The 12,161-nt window shown below is 35.6% G+C and overlaps 1 protein-coding gene across 8 annotated transcripts in view; it reads left to right on the forward strand.

The window, feature by feature from the left end:
• The window catches only part of EPB41 (erythrocyte membrane protein band 4.1), a 136,936-nt gene that overhangs the window by 103,003 nt on the left and 21,772 nt on the right, over nucleotides 1–12,161 (forward strand). For 3 of the 8 annotated variants that reach the window (XM_054720937.1, XM_054720938.1, XM_054720939.1), the window contains one exon: nucleotides 87–1,023. The exons of the other annotated variants lie outside the window; for them this stretch is intronic. In XM_054720937.1, the coding sequence (XP_054576912.1) occupies nucleotides 87–215 (129 nt within the window). In that variant the 3' untranslated portion in view covers nucleotides 216–1,023. Of the gene's footprint in view, nucleotides 1–86; nucleotides 1,024–12,161 lie in introns of those variants that run through there. 8 annotated transcript variants of the gene reach the window in all.

Genomic DNA, 12,161 nt, shown 5'->3' on the forward strand with positions numbered 1-12,161 from the left:
GTCTTTCTTCTCCCTTTGTTTTCTGTTAAAAATCATTATTATAATTTTGCATCCTTTCTTTTCCTTTTTTCTTTTTTGCTGACCAGTCCCCCAGCTACTTTCTCCCTGATACATATCACTTAGGGGTGTGCAAAGAACCAGTGTCGACCTTCCAAACTGATCCGAGAAGGCTGGCTCAACTGAGAGAACTTAGAGCCAAGTTTTTCCTTTCATAGATAACATCTATCTTGACTGGATGGCAGAGTACAGAAATTTGGGCAGGGAATTGAGAAAAACTTAACAATTGGACAATTGTAAAAAAAAAAATAACTTTCCTTAAAAGTATCAAAAGTATTTGCCTAATGTGATGTATAAACCTTCATGGTGGTCATTATTATTTATTTTTAATCATAATTTTAAGAGAGAGGGGAAGGTAGTTTATAATTGTTAAGATTTGTGGGGTTTTGGTTTTTGGTGTTTTTTGTTTTTTGGTAGACCTTGGAGACACATATAAAATTTCATACTTTTTTCTTTGCAATCTTTAAAATATACAGGATTAAGGTTTTTATTCCCTTGAGCAAAAGCTAATTGCCATATTGGATGAACTGTTCGTTTTTAAAATCTATATGAAGAAATATGAGGATAACTTTATATTCTGCCATTCTATTTGTAATAAAGGTAACTTTTCTGATGGCAAGAAGAATGCTTCATTATTGGTTTTGCCCAATTGATCTAAGAAAAATTGACAGCACCAAAACAATGAAAAGTGACCCAAAATTCTTATGTGAATATCCTCAAAGGAGGAATAAGTGCTATAAGGAAGTCCAGTGATTCCTTGAATTGTCAGGACTTCTAGTGTTCATTCAAAAAAGTTATCTTTGAGTATTGTGTTCTAAAAACTTTGCCAGAATAAGTTGCCAAAGTAAAACAGAGTGTCCAAAAGATCTTCCCAAACCCTTTGCACATCCCCAAGTATCATTTTTAAGCATTTTCCATCTGTCATTTTGTTCATCTTTCTCTGTCTTTCTTGATCTTCTACCGTGAAAGCAGACACAGGAACGTGCTCTGTTAGTACAGGATGAAGAGAAAATTAAAAGGCAAGAGAGATCTACTGAAAGAGCTTTGCCCCAGCAAGAAAATGAAGAAGTTCTTCCCAAGGTTTCTATTCCAATCCCTGAGGATCACAAGTCTTTCAAAAAGTGCCACCTCTACTCTAATACTTTTCCATCTCCTCGTATTCCTTTCATGATGTCTTTTCTCGTGGTTCTTGCATTGGCTGTTTGGTGGTTGGTCTTTCTGTGATTGGAAAACAGGGTGCTCATCTGAAATGTCAAGACTAAAACGGTTGAACTTTTGGCTTCTACTGTATGATGCCCTCTGATCTTGATAGCTCGCTGTCCTTGATAGCTCTGTGATCATTTTTCTGTCGATAAAATGTTACTCTTTGTAGAATATGCATTATGGGTACAAAGGAGTAGGACTGGATTGCCCAAGTCAGCTTTCTTCACTAAAGTGAACAAGTTTAGACTAATCAGATTTAAGCATATGGCAGGTTGGTAATTTCTCCAAAAGCTTTTGCTCTTTTATCCTGCATGTTTTTATTATTTATTGTTGCTATGTCCTCCTCTCCAATGTTTCACACAAAGCAAGATACTCTGTAGAAACATTCAATGGAATATTTTCCTAATCTTCCATAGTAATTTGTGTGGCACAGGTTCTGTAGTTTAAGAAAAAATTCAACTTGCTAACCTTTCAAAAGCCTTAAAATGACACATTTTAACCTATGAATCCAAAACCACTCCTTTTCTTGGTATATCAAACCAGTATATACAAAGGCCCTTTTTGAAAAGGGTTTTTGACTTCTGTGGCCTTCCTAATGTGTATTTCTGAGATGTACAGGGACGAACAACTTCATCCTGTCTGGTGTAGAGAGGAGTTCTGCAAAGGTTAAATGCCATCTTTTCACAAATAAAATGTTGATGGTTTAAGGAAAATGGTGCTGGTATCCCTTAGCCTCCAGCCAGGACTGAATTTCCCACACTACTCCACCCATCTTTAGAAGTCCTGGAATACAGATTTATTCAAGATCTGTACATAAACATAGTCTTCTGAATTAAAATACTGTGTTCGTCTTTATGACTTAAGTAATTATATTGCTGGAAGCATAACTTAGTCATGTGGTAAGCTTGAAATATATATTGATATATTTTTTTTTCTCGGCACACTTTAAACACGTTTGTTCTTACATTTGTGTTGAAATCAATTGTTTTGAATTGATGACCTTGTGAGCTATAAAATTCTTTCGGGACAAGTGTGTCTTCTGTTTGCATGTTGGTTTTTAAGTCTTTCCTGAAGTAAATATGAGTGTGCTCTCTCTTCACAACATAACTCGGATGTCTAACCTGTTACTTTCTACCTTTACTAATGAAGTCTTGCATGTAGCTTACTTTTTATAGCACTTGAATGTACCAATATGGGTGATTTGGTTAATGTTGTCTCAAATATTTGTTTGTAAGTCTGAGTTCATAGAGTCATCAAAATGAGATTATTGCACTTCGTTTTACTCTTTAATGCTTTTCAGGTGGTGAAACCGCTAAACAAGACTCTTTGTTTTTAAGATGATGGCTTCTTAGAGCAAAAACAAAACACACAAAAAACAGTAAAACCAAGAATCTTTTGTCCTTAAGCATTCATCACTACATGCATACTGCTTCGACATGCAGATGTAATTTTCTGGTATTCCTGAAAACAGCTACTCTGTCATTATAGGCTTTCCAAAAAAACAAAAACAAACAAACAAACAAAAAACCCACCAAACAAAACAAAGGAAAAAGAAGCAAGGAGCAGGTTAAATTTAAAAATCTGGTATGAGTGTGTATCTTTCATGTCAGAGGCTATGTCTGTTTACAACAAGTATTTTATAATTAAGCATATTTATTGTTTCATTCATAAAAAGAAACGTCAAGTCAACCTGAAATATTGCAAAGCTATTCTCTAACTTCGAAGGTGATCATCATAAATACTCCCCTTTATCTGTGAAATAGAGGTATAAGGGCTTTCCTTATAAAATAAATAAAACTATAGCATTGGTTTAAATTATTTTTTCAAGGAACTAGAAATAATCTTAGAATTTTATTGATACTTTTATAACTGTTCAGATTATAGTTCTAGTTTTCATTCCTACACACAGCTTTTTATTATTATTGTAAACTTCACCTTGAATTTTTTCCTCTTTGTATTAGAGTTATTCCAAATTCATTAAAAGTCTAGTGTAATCCAGTAATACTTTTCAGTTTTATCAAGTGCAGTGGGAGTCCTCACAGATCCTTACTGATGGAGGAGAAGGGCCAAACCTTTATTTGTATTGGACCAAGTTGGCTCAAAAATTATACCCAACACAATTATCAGAGGAAACATTGGACATTACGGCTTTGTATTACCTAAAATTAATGCTGCTGATATTGGTAACCTAAAGCTGTAAATAGTTATGGTTTCCGTCTCATACCTCATTCCATTCTCAATACCAGAGACAGATCCAAATAACTGTATTGGTTTTACCCTGATTCTGTTTCTTTTTACTAGTATATATATTTATTTATTTCAGAGAGGAAACGAGAGGGTTAGAGAGATAGAAACATCAATGATGAGAGAGAATCATTGGTTGGCTGCCTCTTACGCTCCCTACTGGGGATTGAGCCCGCAACCCCGGCACATGCCCTGACCGGGAATCAAACTGTGACCTCCTGGTTCATAGGTTGACACTCAACCACTGAGCCACACCAACCTGGCTGGTTCAATTTCTTAATGGCAGGTTGATAAATAAAATACAATTTGGACTAAAGTTATTAATACAGATCAGTAAAAAGTCTTGAGTGTTTGCCTTGGTTTTGTTATTTATTTCTAGAATAACTGAGAGGTTCACTTACTTATGTGGTGCCCAGATCTCCACCTCGTAGTGTAGAGACAAACCTACCTCATGAGAATGAATCTGTAATATGTTCCAGGTACCAGAAGCTCTAGTTATTGTTCAATTCCTGCTCTTTTGGGGACTGGGAAGATGGAAACTAAAAAACAAACACATGAAAGTAAGAAATTAAATAGCTGTGTTTATTTCCATCTACTCCTTATTGGTATTTGAAGAAGCACTTAAAACGACTAAAGTTAAAATGTCTTTCCAAATTCATTAAACTCTTAAACAATTCATTGTATCCTTATGGCATACTTAGAGTGGGCCATACTTGTGAATAAAGCCAGCATCAATATTTCGGACCTATCTTTTAGCCATTTTCTTATGCTAATATGAAGAAGATTCAATTTGCATGGGTGAATTTTACTACTTGTTTACATTTTTGGTAAAAGTTTTGAAGGGAGAAGTTGACTCTGTTGACTAACATTAGACTGCAGTTATCTGTGGATTAGATTTCCAGATCATCCTACATCCTACTACATGTCTTCCTATTAAATATCATTATAAATTTTACTCTGAAATTTCTGTGAATATCAGCCAATTCACTTTCTCCTATATTCCTGAGTCACTTCTGTAATAAGCATATAGGCATTAGAGTCTCGGTTATTTTTTTAGAAGGCATTACCAATCAAAATTTATAGTTAGGTTTTACCCTTTCCTTTCAAAAGGAAGTCCTAAAATTCAAAAATAATATAAAATGCTTTTCACTGTTGCTTGTGTTTGCCAAGGGTATTGAGTACTATAGTAAAGATATACAGAACTTCTCTACAGAGTTTCTTTCCTTTTTATTCTTCTTCATAGAAATTACAAAATCCCAGTCTTCCTCTACTCTGTAGTGGATGGTATCAGTAAGTCTGCTCTCACTTCTGCTCCTGTTACCCCTCACACCTTAGGATCTGCTTTGTCCTGCAACAGAACATGATGCAAAAAGAAACACACTGATGTGGACTGAGGAGTGGGCACCTGAAATGGTTAAGAAGGTATGGTTGTTAGAGTGAAGAAGCCATATAAAGTTAGGCTGGAAGAGGAAGAGATGTGGCTGTGACCAACAATTACAAATTCATGGAGTATTTCATTTCCTAAATGAAATTCCTATCATACTAGAACTTGAAAGACAAGAAGAAGAGAAAATAATTTATTGCATCCATAGATAGGAAATACAGATTGAAAGCTAAACAACTTTAATAATAGCCTAACTAAGTGTATAGATGACAGATTGTTGAGGAAACGCGCTTTAGGAGTGCTTTTTCTCATCTTTTGTGATTGATATCCTAGACGGCACCCTCCTCTTTATCATAGTCAGAATTCTGTTTGGGGTAAATAATAGAATAAATCTAACATTTAGAGAGTAAAGGAGCTAAGGGAAGCATAGAGTCCCAATTATCTTTGTGGGTCCCCCGAAATCAATAAAGGATGCAGTTTAGTCTCATTTTCTCCTCTACTGTCTCTTAAAAAGAGTCTTTCATATGTGTAGGATCCTAGCTCAACAAAATGCAGAGGATAAACATCAAGGAAAAACATGGTTACTGCTGTCCATTCATTTATTCATGGCCCACTAAGGTAATGAATTGCAGGATTATCAGAATTTTAGGATCCAACTCTTCTCCCCTACAATGCTTGACTCTATAGTACAGTATCATTTAGAGATTTAGAGACCAGGTGGTCTCCTAGCCTGTGTTTAAATATCTCCTAAAATATAGCACATTGCATCTTTGGACATCTAAGTCATCCTGTCTTCCACATTGTAAACTCTTTATATAGTTAAAAGTAACTCTCATGTTGGAATTAGTCACAGTTATTGGCCTCAGATAATTTACCATCTTATATCCAGATCTGACCCAGTCTTCCTCCTCTGCTTTCTTCCTTTCTTTTTTAGCTTTCCTTGTTTTATCAGCTCTTTCTCTTTCTGGCTCTATTGCCCATAGGTTGCTTCCCTATGGTTTATGTAGCTTTATGTCCATACCCATTGACTTACCCTTTGTAAAAGAACATTTTGAAATTCCTATAAATCCCAGCTTCTTCATAGATAACACAGACACCTGGGATTTATTTATTTTTTTAGATCAAAGAGTGGGGGTGGGATGGTTTTATCGCTTTGGAAACTTCTTGTAGCCTAGAATCTGTTGGCAAGATAGTGTCACTATTATATTTTGAAGAAACATTCTAAGGTTGCTTGCTTCTCTGACAGCCTGACTAATGTTTATATTAACACCCCAAGTGATCTGATAAAATTATAAAAACTTACTTTCTGTTTAACATTCTGATTTAGATCTCCACCAGAAAAAATAAATTGAAACTTTGAAATGTTGTTAATCCGTATCTTTTAGTTTGTGCATGTCTTCTCAAAACTGAGATTCTCAAAGGTGAGAGGCCTTGTTTTGTTCATGTCTGTTTGCCAGTCTATCACCTCTGTATCTCAGATATATATCAAATAACTGATAAATGTTAAATAGAATTAAATGATTACTCACAAATGGTAATGGATCAACTCTAACTTTTCACTTAGACTCTCTTATATTGGGACACAGATGTGTGCCAAATTCTTTACCATATGTCCAGTCAGTACATGCAGGTAGCCCAGAAACCCATATACAACCCAGAAGCCACTGTACCTTGTTAATCTGTAGTATGGCCCCTGGTTTATTCAAAGAATCTACATATACCTCTGTGGTAGGTGTTAGTCTCTCTAGTAAATGTCTTGTAATTTGGTTCAATTAAAAGTTCTTATCCTTTTACCACAGGTAATAATCAACTATTTTCACTATAGAACGTATTATCAAGACTGGGGTGCATTTCTGTATGTATAAATTCATCTTGGATTGTGATATCAAAAAGGAACCTCATTATTTGACAATTTGTATTTATCAAAAAATGCATTACAGAGAGCAGTTGATACATTTATGTTTTACATGATATAAAAACATGAAATGTATCAAACTCTTGTGATAGCAACAGTTTTATATACATCACTTAGACCAGGGGTTGGCAAACCTTTTCTGTAAAGCACCAGATAATAAATATTTTTAGGCTTTACAGGCCACATAGTCTTTGTCAAAATTTTGCCATTGGAGAGTGAAAGCAGCATACACAATAAGTAAACAAATGAATGTGTTCTAATCAGACTTTATTTATATAGACACTGAAGTTTGAACTTCATATCATTTTTATGTGTCATTAAATATTATTCTATTTTTCCCCATCATTTAAAAAAAGAAAACCATTCTTAGATCATAGCCATGCAGAAGCCAGGAGAGGGCTGGATTTGGCCTGCTGGCTGTAGTTTGCTGACCTCTGACATAGGTCTGGAGAACCAGAGAATTGATTAATTACATTTTCTGCCCTTATACTGTTTGGAAGAGCTATAGTTGTAATCTTGTCTTCATTCATTGTAGAGGTATTTTTTATCTTGTTTATGATTAGAAATGGAAAACAAAAGACAAGGTATTTGTTTCTGTTTATCTGGCAGAGTACACCTGAACAGTAAACTAAAACATCTGTAACCACCACAGCATGCCCGCCTTTGTCCGTTTTCCAAATTTTTGTTCTTTGTTAACATATTGCCTTTGTAACGTATTTAGTGATGAATCCAGCTAACTCCTTTGGTGTTTTTAGTTGTTTTTTGTTTTTTAAGGGTCTACCTCCATTTTTCCCTAAGGAATAAACAATTCCCAAATTCACCTTCTCTTTGACCAAGTTTTAGACATTATCTAAAAAGCATGATAAAGAAAGTGAAATTATTTTCAGTCTTATCTTTTGGTACACCTTAGTGATGTAAGCAGTTGGGTATCTAGGAGAACATTTCAGAAGGGTTTCTCTTTCAAAATAAAGAGATTTCTCTGACAGGAATTCCTCCATTCAGAACCTAATTAGGCAATATTTACCAATAAGTCAGAATAAAATGAAGTTATATTCTTTCATAAGTGTCTTTGCTTCCAAATTGACGTGGTTGTGTTCTGAAGGATTCCTTGATCTGTAATGAGCTTTGGGAGGTCCTTTCTAATAAACCCCTAAACTTACATTCCTTTCGGTTTCCTGGTCCAGGATTCTTGAGCTCTGATACTCGGTTGAATAAACTGTTTATCCATTTAGCAGTTCAACAATATATGTAAGCCTAAAGAAATCTGCTAAGAACTTCTCTTTTGGAACAATTTCTTTGATATTTTTCTCACGTTATTTGCTCTGTTAATATGTAAATTTATCATGAATAAATCTTGTTGCAAATCTGATTCTGGTTGATACTAGTCATTAAGGGAAATAGGAGCCAGTGATGCTATACATCGACAGACCTACTACACACACACACACACACACACACACACACACACACACACAAAAGGAACCTCTGCTTCAGTGGATCTGCAAGAGATACTGTCAGCCAGTCTTTCCAGAAAAGTTCTCCTGTTTTACATATTTTTACTCTTGTCTGTGGCCCAGTAATTACCTTTTGCTCACTCCTAAAAAAGAGATAACCTATTGACATGTGTTCAGTTCTCAGAATATTTTAAATCAGCTTGGAACTCATTCGACTTATTTATACCAAGTATTTTAAAACAACTTTTTCTAACTAACTTAATCAGTTACTATAATACATGTAATTGTCACATCTGTTAGAAGCATTTTTAATATGCTGACTGTCTTTCAGATGTTGTTTCATAAAAGCACTCTACAAATTAGTAGTTATTAACCCGCCAGAATTGCCACTCTGGATCATACTGAAGAGTGAAGAGTGGAGTGGGTGTGGATCTGTGGGTGTGAGGAGAGCTTGCTCCTGGAAGGTGGAATTAACAGAATGTATTCCACTTGATCTCTTACTTCACCTTGGATAAACCTTATCTCTTATTCTCTCCTCACAGTTCTAGCTTCTATTGTATTATCCAGGTGATTACTTAAAACCAACACTCTACATTTTGAAGTGGTCTATTTACTGGTTCAAAGTAAATACCTTGTGGAGGTCTGAGTAATAGAAAAATTTTGTAGTGTTTCTCCAAAACCACATTCCTTTTAGGAATTTGTTGAAAGCCGTTTCATTACAGGATTTTTCAGGAAGAGAATGCACAGCTAGTTAGTATCTAATAGTTTTCTGTTATATTTAGTTCTATGGAATCATGTTATTTTTTTAGATATCAAATAGGGGCCATAATATTTTTCTTAAATGCTTATTATGGCTTTGTCATTTTTGGAATTGGGACTTCCGAGAAGCCCTGCCAAATATGTTTGTGTTCCATACTAAATGAGTTTTCGCACTGGTTATAGCCCCTTGTTCTCCATCTTTATCTCACCACCTCAACCCTCCTAAGTATAATAAAATAAAATTGACCAACCAAAGGCTTCTGGTCTCCTAGATATGTTTAGTATAACCTTTAATATTTGCTCAATCACTTTGACTTCTATAGCTCTGTTCAAGTTTGAGAACTCTCATTTGATCTGTGGAGTCCTTTGCTGGTGAGTGCAGTATCAAGGCAAAATTTTCTATTACCTAATAGTTAAATTTTGCATCAGGCACTGATTTTGAAGCTGTTTGCTTTTACATTCACGTATTCTGGGGATAATCTAATAACAGCACTACTTAGGAAATTATAAAAACTATGCTTGAAGGATACATCACTGGCAAATTCCATTTGCTGGCATTTGTGAAGGCTGCATTATGGAGTGATTTTCATATAATAAGCAGTTTTACCAACGGTGATTTAATTAAGGCCTACATCTTCCTAAATAAGCTCCTTTATCCAGATGCAATCTTTATATGCCAGAGAATAGCAATGGACCATGAAAATGACTCAAATTTCATGGAGAAGCTAGTGGTCTCTACAAGGATGTATTTGTAGCTGGGGACCAATAACATACAAACTTTTTTTTTTTTAAGTGGGGGAGGGTGTAGCCAAGTGATAAAAGTTAGAACGAAGAGAAATGTATTGCCTGATAACACTGGAGAGGAAATACAGAGTTTTTAAACCATCTTTTGCTGGCCACATGGTTCCTCTGTTGTTAGTTTATCCCCATCTTGAGTGCTTGTGATTCTAATGTTCTTTTTAAACCACTAGTTGGCCTGAGTTTTCCACCAAAAGTGTACCCAAACTGTTATTTATGAGGCTTTGGGGGGCAGGGGGGAGGGGGCAGGGGGTGCTTTTCTTTTTGGTAATTTTTGTTGTTCTTTCTTCATTTTTTTCCTTTTTTGGCTGAAGAATGGGCTACTGCTGCTTGACTTGTCATCTTTATGTGCTGTTTATATATGGCTTTTACAAAAGAAGGCATTACCACATCTGATTTATCTTTTATTGCAAGTGTCCATTTAAAAACATTTGTTTTAACTTGACAAAATTTTTAAAACCACCAGGTTAATGTTTCTAGTAATTATTATACAACCAAGGAAAACACTGTTATTATTAATGTTTCAAAATAGAAATAAGATTACAAATATTGGTATGACGTAAGTTTTGTTTTTTAGAGCTTTCCCCCAAGGCGTTTAAAGACATTCTTTGGTGAAATAAGCTTGCCATGTTTTGTTAAAGAGAAGAATGTAGAAACAAAGCACTCGCAATTAACTGATCTTTCAGGATTGGGTTGTACATTTTTTAGTTTGCATGTTGCAGACTGTTTGGAGGGGGGTGGTGGTTATTTAAATGCATTCTTGATCATTTAAGTGACTGTGATATTTATTGTTTACTTTAGTTAAGAACCAGGAGCTGGACTCTTCTGCTCGGTATCTTCCTTCTGTGCTAAGATAACCTCGATTCCTGCTGGTTCTGTGGGCACTTGCAGTGCAAAGCATTTCTTACTGGGTTTGCAAAACAAGGGTAATGTGCTCAGTGGGTGTATGTGTGTCTGTGCACACCCTTCCCCCTCAACCCTACTGCCACCTTCTGCTCACTCCCTTTTTCTTATCAAAACTTATTTTCAAAAATCATACAAATCTTAGCCCTGGCTGGGTGGCTCAGATGGTTGGAGTGTCATCTTGTACACCAAAAGGTTGTGGGTTCAATTTCTGGTCAGGAGGGGATATAACCAGGTTGTGGATTTGATCCTGTCAGGGTGTGGAGGGGAGGCAACCGTGATGTTTCTTTCTCACATCAATGTTCCTCTCCCTCTCTCTGTTTCTCTCTCTCTCCCTCTCAAATCAATAAACATATCCTTGGGTGAGGATGGGAAAAAATTATACAAATCTTATTAAGATGTCTAATGAATCCCCAAATCCCCTTTTTCTAAGGTCCAGAGATACTGATAAAAATTTAATGGATCAGCTTCCCCTGAGGTCTTTGCATCTCAACAGGCCAGAGTCATTGAAAAGGCGTTGGAAACATAACAAAGCCAGTCCTGACTCTCAGTTTACTGATAGAATGGCAAAATACATTGAAGAAAATGTGAAATCCAGTGGTAGTTTAATAGAGGTAATGAATTTAGGGTTCCATTGTGTCAGTGACTACAGAGGTAGTAAGCTAAATTCCAGACTCTTTTTAGGCAAAAGTTAGGAAATTAGTCTGTGGATAGTAACATAGAAAGATATGCTTTGGGCTTAGAAACAGCAATAAATCTATTAAGCTTTAAAATGATTGTAAGTTTTGTCATAAATCAGAAGTGTTCTCCCTATTTTCTTTCTTAATAGTGTATATCAAAACTATTAAAAATGGCCTACCTACTATTCTTTGGAAGGATCTTGACTAAGGAATATTGATTAAATATCCTCATAGTGTACCTATTTTAATTCTTATTTTCTATCACAATTTCTTTCTTTAAAATGTTGCCTGGTCATGTTCTGTAAAATATAATGAGAACCTTGCCGAGAACTTGCTGAGCTGAAAGGAAGTCAGCTTTAGTTAAATCCATAGGCGTGGCCCACTTCGTGTGCTCAAGAAACACTTCCATGTACGGACTAGATGCCCTTATTGCTCTGGTTCATGTTTCTTTGCAAAAAGTAATATTTTAAGAAATATAGTACAAAGGCAAATAAACTCAGGGTCATGTGGTGGTTGTGGCAATGGTGGAATCTTGGTGAAAAGGCAAACTTTTATCAGAGCTTAGCAGGTCATTTTGAGCACTCTACACAGTTAACCCTCCCAATAGCCATATCAGGTAGATAGTGATGTTCTTGCTTTATATGATTAAATTGAGTCCCAGAGAGGTTCAGAGACTGCTCAAGAAAAAGCCTCTTTTAAGTGAGAAAAGTGGAGTTAGACCCCAGGTCTTCTATGTTTCAGTCCAGTGACATTCTCTCTTACTC

The sequence above is a fragment of the Eptesicus fuscus genome, chromosome 9, assembly GCF_027574615.1.
Source record: "Eptesicus fuscus isolate TK198812 chromosome 9, DD_ASM_mEF_20220401, whole genome shotgun sequence".
In the NCBI taxonomy this organism is placed as follows: domain Eukaryota; kingdom Metazoa; phylum Chordata; class Mammalia; order Chiroptera; family Vespertilionidae; genus Eptesicus; species Eptesicus fuscus.